The 20,613-nt window shown below is 37.2% G+C and overlaps 1 protein-coding gene across 22 annotated transcripts in view; it reads left to right on the forward strand.

Moving 5' to 3' along the window:
• DLGAP2 (DLG associated protein 2) overlaps positions 1-20,613 on the forward strand; it is a 445,650-nt gene that overhangs the window by 338,960 nt on the left and 86,077 nt on the right. For 17 of the 22 annotated variants that reach the window (XM_038132407.1, XM_038132404.1, XM_038132410.1 and 14 more), the window contains one exon: positions 6,452-6,517. The exons of the other annotated variants lie outside the window; for them this stretch is intronic. In XM_038132407.1, coding sequence (XP_037988335.1) covers positions 6,452-6,517 — 66 coding nt within the window. The remainder of the gene's footprint in view (positions 1-6,451; positions 6,518-20,613) is intronic. 22 annotated transcript variants of the gene reach the window in all.

Raw genomic sequence — 20,613 nt, forward strand, 5'->3', positions numbered from 1 at the left:
AAATTGATGCCTAATTTCATAGTCCTGCTGTCTGGAACTATACTGTATGAAAGTGGAAAGGCAGGATGAAAGCAAGAGAACAAGGAAGAGAACAGGAATTCCTCAGTCCTGATTTTCAGGGAATATGAAGGGTGGTTTGTTTTTGCTCAGTAATCTGAGGTAAGTAAAAGGCAGGGATTCTTCAACATTTATTAGTGTAATATATAAGAGAAGTATGTTTGTGTTTGGAAAGCCAAACAAATTTTCTCTCTTGGGCACAACTCAATATGATGAATGAATTCTCTAAGTTATGAAAAGGGCAGATGAAAATATTGAAAGATAAAATAGAAGAAAAAAAGCAGAGAACCACACCATACCACAGTAAAAAAAACCCCATACTGTAAAGCCATTTGAATGTTTGGCTGCTGTGTCTGAAAATGGTATTGCACAGAAACAAAAATGTACAGAGGGAGAATGAAAAGGATAGTGAAAGTTTTAGAATATCTTTGCCATAATAAAATACTAAACAGATTGATTCTTTGGTTTGGAAAAGGGAGGACCAAGGGAGGGATATGGTCTACACAATTATAAATTATATAGACATAGCGAGTAGGGCTCAATGATCCATTATTTTTCACATCCTAGGAACTAGAGACACCTAATTTAATTATCAGGCATCCTGATAAACAAACAAAAAGGAAATTCTTTTTCAAATAAAGCATAATTAGATTGTGAGGTGCATTGGCACAGGATGCAGTAGAGGCTATCAGTATAAATGGGCTCAGAGAAGATTAGATAAATCCATGGAGGATAGACCCATTGGTGGCTATTAAAAATGATGGTCTAGATTAAACCTCTGCCTCAGGAAGTCCCTAAGTGCTGGTTGCAGGAAGTTGGGAAGGTATTTTAGGCGATCTATGTATTTGCCCTGTTTCTAGCAATATCCTTTTGGGCCAGTGCTTGATCCAGCAGATTGGAATTTAAAGATCTTTGCTGAATTCATCAGGAACATTTCTCTCTCTCTCTCTCTATCTCTCTATCTCTCTCTCTCTCTCTCTCTCTCTCTCTGTGTGTGTGTGTGTGTGAAAAAATAACAAGAAAAAAGGAGGCTGTGATGAGAAAAGCAAAAGCAACTTAATTAAACAATGACTTTCTCTTACTGTTAATACTTTTCATGCAGGCCTCTCGCAAAGGAAAACCTCAATAACCCTAAATCTGCTACTATCAGCTTTAATTTTCATTTCAATCAGAGTTTTCCCAGCCCTGCTGTCCTTCTGTGTATTTGTTGCTTATCAGCATGCTATGAAAACAATGCATGAGAATATTGCATTTGACAATACTGCCACCTGGGCTACATCTGCAGTACATTAAACAGTGCCAGAACAATGCCCAACAAATAGGAATTTGATTACTTGTAATGCTGCTCAGACAGGTCCCTGTCTTAATTTTACACTTGGCCAGCTAATTTTCTCTGTCCCAAATAATTCCCAGGCTTTACAAGGGAATTAGCATGGACAAGGGATCATTCCTTGTCACAGTTTGGACGGATGCAACCTGTTCTTGAAGATATGGCTAGAGCATGCCAGTTGGCCTCCTGGCCAGAGGAGGAGCCTTTACCATGCCTAGTTTGCTTTATAGATGTGATAAAGATTGGATGTAACCTCTAGAGGATTGGGTGAGGAAAGCAATAGGTTTTCTAGAAGTTTGTTTGGCCTCTTGGGGTAGGTCCAAATCAATCCAATTAGCTGTCAGGAGGGGTGAGGAGTCCATAACATCTCCCAGGCATGCAGACATTTGGTCGTTTCCCTGGGATTAGGATCAGTTCTCAGTTCTCTGCTCTCATGACATACACTGAGCAGTCTGGGGATGTCTTTGGCCAGGGTGAAAGGCCACATGCAAGAAATCCTTTGATTTTATAGCAGGATTTGAGGTACAGGAAATTTCTCTTCTAGATCTTTAAGTTTCCCTGTTCTGTGAGAGGTGATTTTGTTTTCTCAGATTATGGAGTGATGTGGTGAGTGTCCCATATTCATCCTCTGGACACATTCTGTCATTATGTGATTGAGTGAAATTCCAGCTGCAGTTTAATTCAGACACTTTTAGGGCTGTGTTTTCTCTCATTTGTTGCCAGACTTATAACACCAGGCACTATATAGAAACTAAAAAAACAGCAACTGCCATAGGGAGCTTGCAGGCTGAAAGAAAAGCACACAGTGAAAAAAATTGATGTGAGGTGCAAAGCAGGCCAATAATAAATAAATCAAAATCCTATGAACTAAGAAGTTCAGTATCAGTTCTAGTTCAGTCTTTCTCTTATATTTTGATGGAGAAGGCAGTTAATTGATTATAAGCCTTGCTGAGGTGAACCTTTTAAAGTATGTGAGCAACAAGTCTACTGACACTGCCTATTTTGTGGATGGATAGGTTATAAAAGAAGTACAATTAGAAGATGCAAACAGCTTGCCTGGTTATTAAGGGTAGAATGAATGCATGAAAAATGAGGTCCAACAAAGAGGCAAGACTTTGCAGGTGAAGAAAGAGAATTTAAACTGATAGATCAGGTTCAGAGAATACAGAGAGGTTAAAGGTGAGATGACAAAATTTGAAGGGTGGGCAAAGTGATTATTTATCCCTGTCACAGCACATACCATTGACCAGATTTGGCCCATGCCAAGCAGTGCTTCCCTAGAGAATGTCTCCTTAGCAGGGCATGGAGCAGCACCAGCCAGGCCACACTCCTGACAGACATCCAGCCTGTGCTGGGGACAAAAGCTGTGCCACGCCAGCTTGATCTTGGGCACTGGTCTGTGTCATTTCCCACTGTACATGCAGTAGCTTCAGGGTTGAATGAGCCGTGTGGATGTGTCGAGCTGGTTCCAACTCAGCAATATCTCCTGACATTTCCAAGCTTAAGTCTGGAGAACTTCAGCTGTGACAAGTTCCTATCACAGTTTTGAGTGTCATCTGTGCAGTGTTGAACTGGAATGAATGACAGATACATCACATATTTTAAAAGGAAAATGAGACTCTACATGTAAGTGATAGTTTTTGCTCTCCTACTTATGCAGATCACAGTATCGTTTTACTATACATTGAACTTTCAAAGAAGCAAATTTCTCTAAATTTTTAGAGTCTTTCATTTTTTGTCAATTTTTTGAGCCCTGTTGAGAGTGAAGACTCTTCCTGCTATGTTTTAGTTTCAGGTTCAGAGCAAGAGTCTTGTTTTCTATTTAGACCTGTTTGTGATGCAGTGGTTTGTATATTGATAAGTGTCCCTTGTGTGTGAACTGTGCTCCATACATAGTTTAGAAACTTGTATTGTAAATCATCCGATTTTCATAATCTCTTTGTTTGCAATTCATTGCCCATTGAAGCATTCCATGCTAGGAACACGCCTTTCTTCTGTGTCCACTGGTGTAGAATGTTCCAGAAGCAGGTAGCAAAGGGCAAGCTGAGACCCTGTATATCTATGAGATAGAGAAGGTGAACGACATGAGATGAATGCACTCATTTCTGACACCTGCATTTCAGCATAAGCCAGAATGCTGGGGTAACCTGCCTGACTCCTTCACTATGAGGAATGAAGTGTTCATGAATGCTGTGTGTTCATGAATGAAGGCCATGCTATTCATTTTTATGGTCAGTAATAAAAATGGCAATTTCTAGGAAAAATTTAAACTGAAGAAACAAAGGCCATGTATGTCTGTTGCCGAAGGAATGAGTTTGGAGTACAGTTTAATCTCATACAAAGATTATCTGTGTAATACTGCAAGAGCCACCAAGATTCTAGATTAATTTATGCTTCATAACACAAAAATTAAATCTTTTCAATGGATGAAATGACAAAAGCCTTTTGAAAAGACAATAGAAATAATGAAATAGTGATGTGAATATGTATAGTGATAAAATAGAAATAAATAAGAAGTCCTCATAATTAGGACGTAAACTAATCACTAAGACCTACTCCTACCCCTCATACAGATTCATAAACCCAAGGGAATGACAAAAGAATTCTAAATTCCACTGAAATATCTGCAATTGACCCTATTTATAACAGAATGTAACTTTTCTGCAGGAAGGACATTTTATCTCTTTGTGCTCTCTGTAGGTTTTTCTAGACAGCAGGCTCACTGACATTAACAAATGTAGTACAGCTACAAGAAAGAAATTAATTTTAATCCTTTTCTAATGGGAAATTGAGACAGAAAGAGATTAAGTGGATTGTCCAAATTTGCACAGAAATGGTTATAGCAAAGTCAGAATCTGACTTACAGATCTCATTGCATGACCCTTCCCTTTAATTTTGGAATTTTTTTTTTTTTTTTTTTTTTTTTTTTTTGCCTCAAACCCTTCACGTCTACAAATGTTTAGTCTTAATTAGCCTGCTCATAGCATCTTAGTCCAGTTTTGGGCAGATTTGTTTTATGATGCTGATTTCTTGCAAGGGAAAATAATGTTATGCATTCATTCTGTATGTGTTTCTGAATATATGTTCATGATAGACCTTCGGAATCAATTAATATCTTTTTCAAAAATATTAAACTATCTTTTTTATTTTGAAGTTAGCAGTAAGATCTCCTACTTACTTACAAGAATGTAAAGGATCCTTCTGAATATTTTTGTTACAACTTTCATTACTTATAACTGATTCCTGTGCAGCCACATTAGAGGACAAGCATATGAGTTATACAATATAGGCAGATCATGTGAGCAAAGTCTCCATGGAAACTGCCTAATTTGTGCTTTTATTTAATTAGAGTTGTCCATTACCTCTCCAAATGAAGTTTAATTTAAATTCATATGCCAGTCATTTTTAAAATTGTGTATGACTTTTCATCCATCACTTACTGAGATCTCTTGTAGGCTGTATTTTAGCAGACTGAGTTTATTTAACAACTGAGTTTATAAACAGGATGTTTATTTGACAGCTCAGCTTATCCAACACTCTTAACATCCTTGGAACTAATTTTCTATGCCGTATCTGTGCTATACAACTCATTGCTATCAATTAGATATTCTTAACCTCAGAAATTGTCAAAACCTTGCAACAATTGCTTGAGAGACCCACATGAGTATATTCACTCATTTTGCTTACTGTGAGATAATTGGGAAAAAATTTGAGTACAAATAAGAAGTGTAACCGTGACCAAGAAATATGCAAAATGCATGTGTTTGTTAAATGGAGCAGTGAAGCAGGCAAAACTGTGTGTCGACTGTAAGCCACACCAAAAAAACCAGCTGGTCTCATTGAGGTACTCTTAAGAAAAGTCTGAGTTGGTTTGACCTTACAGAACTGCCTGCCTGAGGGCATGATAACATGAGCTGATGTGAGTTATTTGGAAGTCATCAGTCCTTGGTTGTGCACCAGAAAAACATGGTCTGTAATACCTGATTTTATCTTTCTTTCAAGAGCTGCTGGTTGAATGTATAGTGAGAGGATATGAAGTACTCCATTATTTCTCAGTTCTTCTGAGGTGTCTTGTAGCATACACAGATGATAAGAAAGAGGACAGTGGAAGGCTGTGTATACTCAATAATTCCCATCTGAGACACCAGATAGTATGGAGAACAGGAGAAAACATAAAAGACATTTAAAATGTAGTATTGAGTAAATACATGAAATATACTGCTGACACATTTTGTATCATATGTACATATTCTGAAGCAAATCTTGCATCTCATGGAATCATTGTTGACCCAGTTTTCCATTTGCAGCTCCATTACAGAAATATCTAGACTAGGCGCCTGGTCCACAATTAGTTGATGTGCCAGCACAACAAGAGGGCTATGCAGAGGCAACAAACTGCAGCTCTGAAAGGGACATAAGCAGGGTAGCTCAGAGCTGGACTCTGGTGCTATTCAGGTGGTTTCTGCATTCATACAGCATATACATATCATCCAAATTTAAATATTCTTTCAGAATTACAGAAGTTATATCTGGGAAAAAAAGCAAATGTTAGTGATAGGAAAAAAGTCATCACAACATTGTCATAGTTCACAATGGCAGAATTTAAAGTTTGCGTATAAAAGGTAATAAAAGTGGCCTAAGAATCATGTGTGGTAAGTGCTAGAGGTGCAACTGGGAGGACCAACTATAAGGACTCCTCTGGAATAATTACATGAAAGCTAAAAGTCAATACAATTTAACACAACTAAGAAAAATTGGAAAGAACAATGGGAAAGATGCTACAAAAAAGGCATTTATGAATATTATGTGATATTAGTGATTTGAAAATGTCTAGAAAAATTAAAATAATAATAATAATTGATAATATTACTAATAGACAACAACTTGAAAAACTGGCAAAGGGATAGATACTGCAGATAATAGCAACACAGCAGCTTCACATTAACAAAGGTCCTGGATGGTAATAGGTATCACTGAGTGGATTTAAAAACTAGTGGAGAGTTATGTCTGGATGTAGAAAAATATCAGAGTTATTAAATAGCTACTTTGTTTCTGTCTTTTCAGAAGAAGAGGGTGGCGATCTGCTCAAGTCGAGCTTCAGTTTTCCAGGCACGCCAGAGGAGGAGCTAGGTACAGATCCATCTCTCAGTTACCTGGGACTGCTTGTGCACCCCGAGGCTGGGCGCAGCCGCGGGCTGGGGCACAGGAGGCTGCTCTGGGGTATGGCCTCGACCTGCCACGGAGCCCACCACTGTCAGTGACAGTGGCCAAAAAACTCTCAGTCAAATCCTTCTTGCCATTTCTCACCTGCTGTATAAGGTTAGAGAATGCAAAGAAAAATCATATTTGAGTAACACTCAGGCAACTGAGAATTCAAAAGAAGGTATTCAAGGAAAATGCCAACCTTCCTTCTTTTGTTTTTTTCTCTTTGTCTTACTCTGTAGAGAATATCCTAAATGCAGATGAAGTTTTCAATGTTACCTTTTCAATTTGAAAAAATAACAGAAACATGAAGAAATCAGAAACTCTTAAAGCACATGAGTGGGGCTTTAAGATACTTCTCAATACTTCTGTCTTACAAAGCTAGTACTAAAATGTCCCCCTGGCTTCAGTTTTACACATTTAGATTGTGAAAAATTGAGTTTCTGTTCCTGGAATTTCATACCCAGATTGTCACTGGTTTATGTGAAATCTGTCAAAATTTTGACTTATATGCAATTGCTTCATGTGGTTATTTTTAGAAAAGCAATATGGGAAGTGGTTTCTATATGTTTGCTACTTAAAGCTCCCTTTATTCAACATGAGCTTACTTACATTTCAGAAGCCAGCATAATTTTTCTTTTTGTGCATATGCTCATCTTAATATATTGCAACAGTTTGTTTTTTGTTATTAGGATATTGTTGTAGTTGACAAGAATATTATGAACTCTTGCCCTGACTGTATTATTACCCACTGCTAAGAAGATAAATTATAGTTGCTGTGTTAAGGAAAACTACTTAAGCAGTTAGAACAAGGAGCATGAGTTCAGGCAAGTTGTGTCTTTATGTTTAGCCAATCTCTCAGAAGAGGATTCAAGTAGTGTTGCCACTCAGTTGCACTCAAATCAGTGAGTGTCATAAATGTTCAATGTAAAAATTTCTGTACTGGACTTGTTTATTCACTTAACATTCCAAAACAAGTGAAAAAAGCTACAGGATACATTCCAAAGATTAGATGAAAGAGTGCGTTATGGAAGAGACTGAAGAAGTCTCAGTCAGTTTCTGCCTTAATCAAAGTGGTGTAAAAGGGAAGATATCATTTAACATGAGGCTTCCTAGGAATCTCACAAGTGGATCCTATGGAGGAATCATGAAATGAACAAGTCTTTCAGCCTTTTTGGACATTTGCAGTTTTTTCACCTGCCGTCCCACTTCATAGCACACAGGAAGGAGTTCAGATAGCCTGGGTTAGAATTCATCTCAACTGAGAGTTGGAAAGTATTTAGATGTAGATGTCTAAACTTTAGATCTCAGGACTTGTTCTAGAGTCAATGAAGAGTGATAGACTTTTCTAGGACATAGAGGATTGGCCTACTTTAGAAGCTTAATGAAGAGTGAGATAAGTAATGCTTTAGAAGAATGTCAAAATTGTTCTCATTCCCATTTGTTTGAGAAAGAACTGCAGGATTTCTGGAGCCAGAGCAAATGATATACAAGTCAGTATTATTAAATGTCAGGTGTCTATAGGAGCAAGGACCCTCTTATGAACTAGATAGTCAAAGATTAACACAAAGATATATTCTAACTGACCAATCATCCAGAACCCTGACTAGGAAGAAGATGGGGGATTAGTCAGAAATGAGTAACAAGAAAGTAAAACAGCAATGAGAACAGCAAATAACAACTACACTACAAAGAAATTAGGCTGCTTTCCAACATTTCAACTATTTATGGCCAAGTGACTGAAAAAATATGCCAAAAGCAAGGAAAAATCTGTCCTTGCTCCTAAATTTTGTCCTTATTACCGTCCTCTGAAAGTAAGTACTGAAGATTGCTAGATAATGCATAGGAAGAGGTGGATGGCTTTAATATTTTGAGAAGAAAATCCTCTCTTCCTGACCTAGTCACCAAACTGGAGGTGGTCAAAGTAAGTGAACTGGATAGCATCAGTAATGTAAAAACATATGATAATGTAAAAACATAATGTAAAAATGTAACCCCTTCTACCCTAGAGAGAATCACTTAAATTGGAAAGACTTTTAGAAAAGTTGTGGGATAGTTAGTTAAATTCTGTGTAGACAAGCTCTGCAGTTACAGCTATGCTAATGTGCTACCCCTGTACAGATGGATAGGACATATCTGTCTGTCTGTCTTTGCCTCAGTGTTGTGTTCTGCCACTTGAAGATTTGTGTTCAAATCAATGAACTGTATATATAACATAAGTGAAAAAACTGCAAACAGATCTTTCTCAGTCTTCAGTTTTTCTTGCTGTTGCACATGCATCAAGTTTCATTGGAGAGAAATATGATTCTGGGTGGATACTCTAATCCTTGGACTATGACAATGGGCTTGCTTCTTTTCTGTATATACATAACCCAATGACTATGTCATAATTTTGTATTAACAGCCTCAGTCTGACAGACTGCTAGAGACCTTCATCCCTGAAAAAAACCCAGAAAGGGCTTTCCTTGAGAAGTAAAATAAACTGCCCTAAGTCAAGACAGAGTTAGGATGATGTTCTTTGAGGTAGCTCTAGCTGCAGGGCCATTCATTATTCTAGACTCTCATTGTCCCAAGGAGTTTCAAGCTGTGATCTCTCTGGTACTGAAAGATCTCTGGCTCCAGGTCCTTGTTTGCAAAATGGGTTTAGAATTTCCCAGTGAGGTTTGTAGCTTTGGTGGGGTTTAATTAATGTTTGCGCAGTATCTCATGAGAATGAAAATGCTGAATAGTCATTGAATTATATTTTTAATCAAATTATCCACTCCCTTAATTGTAAAAAGGTATCAAGGGATAGAACTGATCTCAACTCTTTCCCACTATTGAGTCTATAAAAGACCTCTTTAGTTAAAACAGGCAGAGGAGCAATGTATTCCTTTAAAAAAAAGCTTACCCAAGCATTATCAGTCAGTTTTTGAGAACATTACTTCATGGCTTTACCATTAACTTTTATTTGTTACCAGAGTTCAGGGTGATAAGTATTATTGTTACAAGATTCACACTCACACCAAAAATTCCTATTCTTTTCACTAGGAATATCTCAAATAAGAAACCTGGTTAACCAAATAAGAAAATAAAGGTAGCAGGGCATGGTGATGGGAGCAAGAGATCTGATTTGTGATCTCAAGCAGCTCACTGTAAGTCTCACAGAAACTGGAGTTCTTTCATTCCAAGCTTTCTTATAGCTAGTGTTTATATAATTTAAACAAGGTTACTGTATTAGAAAAAAAAGCATTTAATGAAACTACTCTTTTCTATGCTATCTGAAAATTTCTCAGTCTTGTTTACTTTAAGCATGTAAAGGGTAAGGCAATATTTTGCTTTAGGTGTCCAAAGCAAATAGTGCAATCTTAACAAGAGACAGAAAATTGCCATGTTTGAAAGGCATTCAAATAGTTAAAGAAATGTGAACAGGGAAGATGGGATGAACTTCTCTTTAAACATATGTTTTAATAGGTAGTACATGCACAGAGTAAAGAGAGAAAAATAGATTATTGAAAAAATATTTTAACTCCTTTTTACAGGTAAGGAAAACATTTACTTTACACAAGTTTTATAGCATCTCAACACAGGATCTCAGGTCAAGCAAAGAAAGAGAAATTGCACTAAAGTCTTTTTGCTGCAGTAAATTTCTGTTTTCTCTTCAGGAATGGGTATTGAGTTGATGTTAAGGAAAAGGTTGAAACCTGTAAAACAGGTTGCAGTTACTAATAATGCTCTTAACATGCCCCAGTGGCAAAGTAAACTGTAAGGGAGTTTAAGGGCAGGCTATGAAAATGTATTTTCATTTCACAGTTGATGCTTTTGATTAATTGGAAAGGTTCCAGTGTCAGGCAGTAACTCATGGTTATTCAATCACTGCTGATTGCATGATCATGCCTTTTTGACCTTATGTGTTGGAAGGAAGAAAGGACATGGGTGTTCTTGAAATGAAAACATTAATGAAGTCCTGACTTTTCAGTCTGTCTGTCCTTCTACTGTGCACTCAGTGCAGTCAGTGTCTGAACACTTCACAAGGGTTTTAGCTTCAAGTGCCGGGAGCTACAGGAAATTTTCCCAAGGACAGAGGAGGGGTTGTCAGTGAGCCCTTGACTCTCGTCTGTGCCACATCCATGCCTTGGTGCACCTTCCCCCAGAGCATCCAGGGATAGTTAAACATCTGTAGACTGACTGGAGCTGGTGGGACTTCAGCCAGACACATGGCTTGGCCACACTGCAGTGACACTCATCCCAGTGATCAGCAGGCACAGGAACACTCTGGTATTAATTCCTAGATGAGCCACAGACTAAATGTTTGCCTAGATTGTGACACTTAACACTCAGAGGTACAGAAGTTTTATCCTAGTTCTACATGGAATTGAAGTAGGGAGTCTACAAGAGACGTGCACAAAGGATCACTGAAACCCAGTGAGGTAAGATCAGCCTCTCCATGGCAACTGATATCCCTGCCCATGGCATTGTCCTGAACCATGCAAATAATTCATGGCTGACAGAAAATTTGACTGCAGATTTCCCAGGTTAATCCTCTAACCACAGAGCTATCTTTCTGTCATATAATAAAAAATATGTAGCCAGGTGGTTTGGTATGACAATATAAAAGTCTTTCAAATTTACAAGAGATTTTAAATATGACATGCCCCAATATGATTCAGTGTCACCCTACAATTTCCTTATTGTGACTAGATTAATAGACACTGCAAAAAAAAATCAGTCATTCTTATTTGTCTTATTCCGCCATATCTTGAAATAATTCAACTTCATATTCTTAGTTTTTTTTTTACCCAAAACTGTAGTGTAGAAGATTATTGATGTGATAATCAAGACTGTAGAAAACATTAATGAAACCATAAGAAATGTTTTTCAGTAAATAAATTTTGAGCTTTAAATTCTTTTTAGTTATGCTTGATAACTTATTCTTTAAACTATTTTCAGTAATAGAACAAAAACGTATCATATAGCCTGATCATATAAAAACATGTTAACTGTCCAGCATTATAATTATAGGTTGTTGGCAACAATGCTTACTAAAAATCTGCAGATCAGAAGCTATTTTTAAAAATTAAATACCTCATAATGTCAAATAACTGCAAAAATCCTGTTAGGCCCAAGGTCAATTCACAAACAGGTGAAGATATTTATAAGGATGTAGCAATAATCAAATAGGATATTTGTAATGAATTATTCATCCATTTCTACTACATAATACAAAGGGAGTTATGTATTCATAAACAAATATTTCTGTTCTAAATGATTTCACACATGGGATGTTAGAAAAGAAGGGACATTTTTCTCTCCCTCATGGCTTGCTGACCTCTGTAACCCCTGGGTGCATACCTGACACGCAACATTTACCTTCCCATAAAGAGTGTGACAGCTGCAGAGATGAGATGATGATGATGATGATTGAGATGAGATGAGATGAGATGAAATGATGATGATGATAAGATGAGATGAGATGAGAAACCGACTGCTTAGCCACACCTTCCTTCCTCAATGAGTGTCTTCACTGAATTTGCCCTTTTCAAAAGGATACTCTGTGATTACTATAATTACTATTACTATTTGAGCATTACTATACTATATTACTATAATGAGCAGCTTAAATCATGTCCTCTCAATTTCCTCAGGAAAGAAGTTGCCATACTTTACCTCCACATTCATCATTGCCTACTTAGGTTCTGTTGGGAGTGGGACAATTTTGGCACAGCCAAGGTGGTGGAGATGCTTCCAGTGTGAAGGTGAATGACTGCAGATCTCTGTCAGAGTGTTGGGCACACAGGCAACTGACTTCCCAAGGGAATTTGCGCTGGCAAAAGCAGGGCAGCAAAATAAACTTCAGCAAAGATTGCTAAAGCAATCCCAGCTTTCACTGCTGAGTTCAGTTGCCGCCTTTCATTGTGCAACTTCACTTGTTTTTCCATCTATTTATAATGTCATTTCTCTTCATAAGAGAACAGACAGCAGCATACTGAGATGCCTTGTCTCAAACTCACCCAGACTGGGTGAAACCACCACCTTGTCCCAGGAACAGGAGTCACCTTCACTGCCACATGGAAAATCTGGGTGCTAGTGATTGTGGGCACAGGCAATTAAGGTTTGCAGTGTTTGTCACAGATCCAAAACAGAGCCCAGCCAGGCAGAAAAGAGACAGCACCCTGATTTGAAAAATTCCCAATCTGGAGGTTATGTAAAGAGGAAGATTGTCTGCCTGTTACTATGGCAACAGGTTTAAAAGGGATCTTGTCATCAGGCTGCTATTTCTTCCTGTACCCCATAGGAAGATCAGGATGAGTCCTCCTCCATCTCAGTGGGTTGAAGTGAACAGAAAAGTTCACCATACAATGGTAAAGCAGCAAGAGGCTGTACACCAAGGGTGTACACCTGAGCAGATAATGATGAATTCTGAAAAGTAAAATAAATCTTTTGGGTCAGACCATGGCTAAAACTAAAATTTTTGGTGAATCAAAAACCAATCAAAAATAGTAAAGGACTATTTCTGAAGCAAACAGAAAATCAAATAATTTTCTTCACTTCTGATAATTTAAAAGCTGAATTAATGCTTTAAAAAAAGAAATATAAAGGTAATTTTGAAATACAATGGTATTTTAAATCAAGCAGTCATTGTTCTATGGCAATAATCAATGCTTTTGATGATTAAATATTACATTGTTTCTTTCCCAGAAGAGCACTCTGTAAAAGAGGTGAAATCTTTAAAATATATCCATGTTTTAAATAAATAGTAAAAGGCAATTTAGAGGGAATATACAAGAAATATTTTTGCTTGGATACATGAGCATTAGTTCTTGCAGTCCCCTTAGTATTGGAGGGAGTGGAAAACTTCCTCCATGATATATCATCATAAAAAGTGAACAAATTCAGAAGAATTCCAGAAACACTGAAAAAAAAAATCAGGGAACAAGATCATAAATACCAGCATTATTTTTTGTTTGATTTTTTATTTAAGAATCAATGATAAATATTTCTTAGTGAAAAGAAACTCTGGATATTTGGTGATACCATCCAGCTGAATAGTTGGTCCAATTGTTTGGATCCTTGGGATTAAATTTTGGCAATTATGCTATCACAGGCAGTATTTCAAAAAACCAGTTTCACCCTTCCATGCCATCATCTTTCTGACTGGGAACCCTTGGAGGTTTCTAACACATTTATTCCAGTCCAGCCCAAATTGTGCAAAATGCAGCCTTGATTAGAGATGATCTCCCTCAAATAACACAGGTGTCATAGGTAAAATGACCAAGAACTTTCTCAGCAAATGTTTACAACTAATCCTGGCCCCATGAAGTTAATGGGAGATTTGTTACTGCTATCAACATGACAAGAATTTCCCTTGTACTTCCAGAGCTGAGCATAGATTTCTGTGTATGTCTTTGCGTTGTACCCTGCAATTACTTTGGCTACCTTTAATTGCTGAGAAAATAGTGGCAGTTTTATGACCACGAGGGAAATGGATTGTCTCATGACCTAATAACTGCAAGCAGCAAAATTTTATCCTTTAGGAAAGAAAATCCATAAAGCCAGGCACAATAAGGAACAAAAGAAGTTCAGTAGTTTTGGGCTAGCATTTCTGGTCTGTATTTGGAAGCATTATAACCAATTGTTCAATGATATTCACATAGTGAAGCCCTGGTTGACTCCATACACTGGATTTTTCCAGAAAATCAGCTGATGTGTTAGTTACTTTAGGTCAGTCTAGTTCTGCTACATTATATTTTTTCCAGAACTTTGCTGATCATACAGATTCTGTGAAAAAATATTAGTCGTAAATCATTTTGTGGACTTACCTGTGTCACAGCACTGTTGAAAGGTGAATAATGGCAATATACTTCAAACTTGAAAAGCACTGTGAAGGCCTGTGTGCTGCATACTCGTTGGTACCAAGACATCACACACTTCAGACCAATGGAAATTAATTTTGCACCATCCTGACTCCCTGCATTGCTCCACTCCATGTCCTGGAACTTTATACAAATCCCTTGTTGCCTCTCATGGGTTTCTGTCCTGTCCTTTTCATGGCATGGGCACAACATTGTGACTTTCATCATCTCCATACAGTCCAAGGGCCAATTTTTCTACCCAGAATATGTGAGATGTCTTCATTCCTCAGATACTGTTTCCATATTTATTCATTTTCACATGCAGCATCCCCTGTTCTCCATGCCAGGCAGTCAGTGCTGTAACCTGGCTTTAGCTTGTCCCTGGTCACAGCTTTTCCCAGTTACCACAATTCTGTACTTTCCTTCCTCCCAGGATATTGTGCTTTGAGTCCCCCACCAGCCTGTTCACCACCTCCAAGTTTCCATTCTTGCTCATCCACTATTATTTTGCACTCCTTTTTTTATATACTCTTTTATCTTGCTTATTTGTCTCAGAAATAAATGCCTTGAGCTGTTGGACTGTCAGTCTACTAATCTTTATTTGAAACATGGATTGATGTGGAAAACTGTTGAGCTGAACAACAGGATTTGGTGCTATCAAATATTTGTTCCACATGTAGACACCTGTGTAACAGTGGTCAAAACTGACTACTGAAATTGCAGCATTCCACATAGTCCTTACCTCTCCTTTTGGGTCTTCTGACTTTTCTCCAATTTGCTACATTCTGGACTCCGACACTGTTCTAGGAATACAATTTGAATGTCCATTCTTATCTAACATGGGAGTTACAAAAACCATCTTACCCCTGGTCAATATTTGTCATGTGGTTCCACTGAACTAGCTTGGGCTGTCAAAACATTTTCCACGGTTTAGAAGTATCCCTGTGCCTCAGATCACCAAAATTTATGCATTTTTGTTGTAGGTTTCTGCACTGGAGCTTGTCGGCCACAGTTTTCGCCATAGTCAGCAGAGACAAATATGTACATGAAGGGTAGTATTCATCTGTCATTTTTGGACACACGGTTCACACTTCAGAAGAATCATGCCAGTGTCTCACTCAAAAAATAAAACCAGATCCAGACTGCATATTTGTAAGGATCTTTGGCTGGTGTTGTTCCTGAAATCATACCTACATATCAGTTCCTATTTCCCTAGAATGAAACTGTGATGGCAACAGTTGAACTGTATGGGCTGGACACACCCTCCAGCTCTGTTTACACTGCTAGTGGCACCAGCCATACATGCCTGCCACACAGCGCCCAGGATTCTGAATAGAGAAGTATTTGTTTTTCAGGTTTATGCGTCAGAACAAACCAAGCATCCACATGCAGCCCATGAGCTGTTTGACAGCTTTTTGGGCATTTTGGTGTTCAGCTTTAGGTCCTCAGAACCACCTACTTCTTTCTTTTGGCTGTGCAGAGAGACTGGGAGCATAAAGTACCCTGTTGCAACAGTGCTACAGGAACTAATAAACCTTGTCTCTGAGGGGATGCCACTCAATGTTCAATATTTCAAGTAAGCAGCCTGAGTAGTTATGTAGGAATTCACAGAAAGGTCAATACGCTGCATGAAGAGCACACATATCACCAAAAATACAAGGCATATTCTAAATCTGGAAGATGGTCACTCAATCTTTGCAATTTTATGTAAATTTTATACCAGATGTTGTGCTACATGAATAGGTTGGAAATCTCATGAGACCATAGCAGAAGCTTAAGGCATTTGCATTTCCAGGACTTTTTCCTTGCATTTGGCTGATTAGTCACTCTTCTCAATCCCTGTAAATATTCATTTTCAAGGCTAGGATAGAACAGAGGAAAATATGAAAACAAGTTAATGAGGAAACAGTACTCATAAAATACTACTTAATGCAGACCTTGGACAGACATCTTCCAGCTAAAACATTTAATTATGCATTTTCATGTTTAATGTCTACTTAGTTAATTAATATGCCCATTTTCCCAATATTTCATTTTGTATTAGTTATAGGTTAAGCTGTGAGGATACATTTTTCATAATGCATCTCAGCCCTGATTCAACTGTGTGAAACAGCAAGATGCAGCAATCTGTTTTTGTCTACTACCTCTTTTTGAAAGCTAGATTAGGTATCTCTTTTCAGCAGTGTATTTTTCTGGTTACATTAAGCGGAAGAACAAATCCTTCTCCAATGAAAACAGCACAAATGTTTCAGATGGGAAAGCAGTTTACTGACAGACTTATACAGTTAAATCAATTCAAATTAATTTCACAATAGAAAGAAAAGTAAGAAAAAAATCAGGCATCATTTAGTAGTTCCAGAGAGTATTATCACACCCTGAAATCTTGCTTCTAATATGCAACACACAAAAAGATTTGTGGAGACAAGCACTTTTGAATGTCAGAGAAGTTTTTGTGTTTTTCTCTTGATGCTCTTTAGCCAAGAGCAGTGTTCCAGGAACTCTAGAAATGCACAGCTCTTATGTTTCACTACTTGGAGGGTTTTAGCCTTCTAACTTAGAACATTAATAGCAATTTTAATTCATCATTTCAAATATTACTCTTGGTTCTTGAACATATCTTTCTTTCCTTGATACTGACTAGCGCAAGGAAAAATCTTGGATTATCTAAAAATAGTGGCCAGACCCCAAACACAGGCAAACCAACCTATGTTTGGAGCAAGAGAACAGCTCTCAGAAAGTCCAGAACTGAAAAGAGGAGGGAAAAAAAAGCAGGACATAACATGGCATAACAGGGAAAGATTTAAAAGAGATACGAAGGGATGCAGAAATCCTTCCATCTGCTGAGGTTAAAGGTTGACATATCTGTACAGTACTCTCTGAAAAAGAAGAGCTTTAAGGGGATTTCAGGGTTTTGGAATTACTGGATTCTCTGACATAACAGCCCTTGTCTTGTTCCAGGTCCACCCCCAACCCCAGTATTTAAATATTACCTGACCATCCACTGAAGTTAGTTGGAAGATTCCATTTTGCTCTGATGAAATCTAAAAAAGCCATTCCTATGCTCTCATATAATATATTTTTCTCTGTTCCTATTGCTTTGTCTCTTTGTCTGCTTTGGGTTATGTTTATTTGTTCTGTCTCCCTTTAGCTCTTTAGTTCTCATGGTGGCATTTTATGTTTTTAGAGTGATTGCCCAGAGCAAACATAAGAGCTGCTGTAAAAATAAACAAACTTCAAGTTATAGACTAAAACTTCAGTCCATTTTGTCATTATCTGATTTATCAAATATGAAATTATTTTACTAAAATATTAAATTTCTTTTGAAAGGATTGAGAAAAAAAATGCTGTAGCTTTATGATTTTTTATGAATCAGCCATGCTGTGGTCATTGACCATCGACATACTTTTAGCCCCTTGCAAATTCTAGAAAAGCATGTTAGCTTAATTGAATTTTAAGCTAGGACATTTTTCTTGGCAGGCTAAGAGCTAGCACATGGGCAATTACACTGCTCTGGTACCACACAGTAATTCATTCAGCCACAGCTCAACTGTTTCTTCAAGCACTTCAGTCTCCTGAAGAAAGTTGACTGAATAATACAAAGCACAAATTACTTGATAAATTTATATGTTGTATTTCAAAATTCTGATGATTTTTCAAAATATTTGTATGAAAAACTAGTTGTGTCGGGGATAAAGAACAAGTTTGATATCCTAGATTGACAAACCTAATTAGAGTGAAAAATTTAAATGATGCACATGTAAGTAATTTGGGAGTTTATCTAGTTTTAGTTACTCTCTCTGACAGAGTTAAGAGGGGGCAATTACTTCTGGAAAACATCTACTTCTTAATTCATGTTTTAATTATTTTGATTACGCTTAATAAATGCCTATAGCAGTTTCTAGCTACTGTGTTTCAAACAAAAATAATTTAGGCATTCCATGTAGCACATAAAATGCTATATGAAGGCATGCTATGTGAAAGCAACAGACAGAAAATAGTATTTTTCTATAGTTGCAAAATGAGCTGGAATCACAGGGAGCCATGAGGGACAGAAAAGCTGTTGTTAGATTATCCATTGCAGTGCAGTCAAATCATCACTTCTCATATTCTTAGGGATGTAATAGGACAAAAATATTTGAAGCCTTCTGGGTTATGTTTGATGTTGCATGAGGCCTAAACAAATCACCAGGGACTAGCAATTCTGTGCTCAAGAACTCCTTTAAAATTAGTTTCTTATTCTCTTTCTTTCATTCTGGATTTCTGCTGTGCCCTTAATTTTTTTTTTTTTTGGTCTAAATACACTGGTGAGGCATAGTACAAGTTGTATTCATTCATAGATGTGCAAGATTGTGATGAAAAGGCTTGGAGTTGACTCTCATCATGTTGTTAGAGTGACAGAGGAGCTTCCTTCTACCTCCCTCTGGCTCCCACCTCTCTGAACATTAATACCAGAAAATCCATAAGCACTTTGGAAAATATTTCCTATACTGCAGCTTCCTATTTCTGTAAAGAGAACAGTACCTTCCTTGGGTTGGAAGGCACCTTTAAAGGTCATCTAATCCAACCTTCCCCTGTAATAGGCAGGAACATCTTCAATGAGATGAACCTCTTCCAGTGTTTTACCACCCTCATTGTAAAAAAAAAACTTCTTCAGTCTATCAAATCTCATGGGTTTGTAAGAAGTACCAGAGATTACTACGTAGTAATCTGTGTCAGGTGCTTTGGGAACCCTTTATGGAAAGTACAGACTAAGTAAATTCAGCACATGGTCCATTATTATTCCCCTGATAATGTTTGGTAATATCCTGGGTAAAGCACCACTAATTACACGACTACTTTCTGTGGCTGAATTCCAAAGCACTGTTATAATTTACTGCCACGTCTGTATATAATCAAAATTACGTCATTTCAGAGAAACAGTTATATTTCCTTCCTGTAACTACATTTATGCAAGGTATTATAACCTAAATAGGACAACAGACTGGGCAATCAGCAGTAATAAGATTTTATTTTAATGTAATAATAGCCAAGAATTAAGTAAAAGAAACAGACAGGAAAACAAAATAGAAACAGGAAAGGATACATGCACAGACCCATCAGTCTGATGCCATGATAAACATGGAGGTGACATTTGTACCATTAATCCATCTTTGACTTCAGTGTGGCATCTTTATGCCTAGGCTGAAGAATACTTCACTGTTCATTAGTTTAATGCTGCATTCATTTTAAAATGTTGTGTGCAACTCTGTTGAAATTAGGGTGTAATAAAATTATCAAAACATCTCCCACAATAGGAAATACACAGCATTTAGGTTAAGGTATCATGATATAACACATATTAGTTGAATAAATTAAGAGATATATGTGTATTGATCTGTTTCATGACTATATCCAGGCATTGAGTTTTCACCAGCAGTGGAAATATGATTTAGGAGAGCTTTGTCATATGGTTAGAAACCCTTCCAAGTGCTGTCAATTACTGTGTTATCTCTACCGCCTGGTTTCAAGTGTCCAGTTAATAAATATTCTCTAGCTTCCATTCTGGTTGAGAGCTGCAACTTCCTTGTATCAACCACCTGTGCAAGATTATTTAGATTCTTAGAGCAAATTTGCCGAAAGGCTGTGCTAAGTGGGTTGTATAAACACTTACACATCTGTCTTATCCTCTAAAGGATTATCTTGCATCTTATCTCTTTGTCTGCTATTGAAATGTTTCCTAAATAAGCTGAAATTGAAGAGGAAAATTGAATGGGAAAATCAAATTGAAGTATTTCTGGGGTTGTTTTTAATTTTCTGTTTGTAACATTTGACAGCTGCAAGAAATTGCATGAGAGAAAAAAATCAAAGGCTTAAGTATCAAAATCTTTGCTTACAAGCTACTCTTATTTAGCAATCATGCTTGCATGATAACCACAACTTGGAGCACACGATTCATAGGAACAAGTAATCAAGTATATAAAACCCCACAGCTTGTACCTAAATATATTTGGGGTTTTTTAGGAATAACTTAGAATGATTAAGTAAATATTTTGTAGTGTGGTCATAAAAAGTTTTTATTGATAAACTGTATAGCAATATAAAAAATTAGCTTCATTTCAGCACGTTCATATTTTTTTCTTCTTGCTGTTTATTATTTACACTTATGAAGAGTGAACCTGGGATCATGAAGCTGAGATTCATTGAAGAAAATGA

Source organism: Motacilla alba, chromosome 3 (genome assembly GCF_015832195.1).
Source record: "Motacilla alba alba isolate MOTALB_02 chromosome 3, Motacilla_alba_V1.0_pri, whole genome shotgun sequence".
Classification (NCBI taxonomy): Eukaryota; Metazoa; Chordata; class Aves; order Passeriformes; family Motacillidae; genus Motacilla; species Motacilla alba.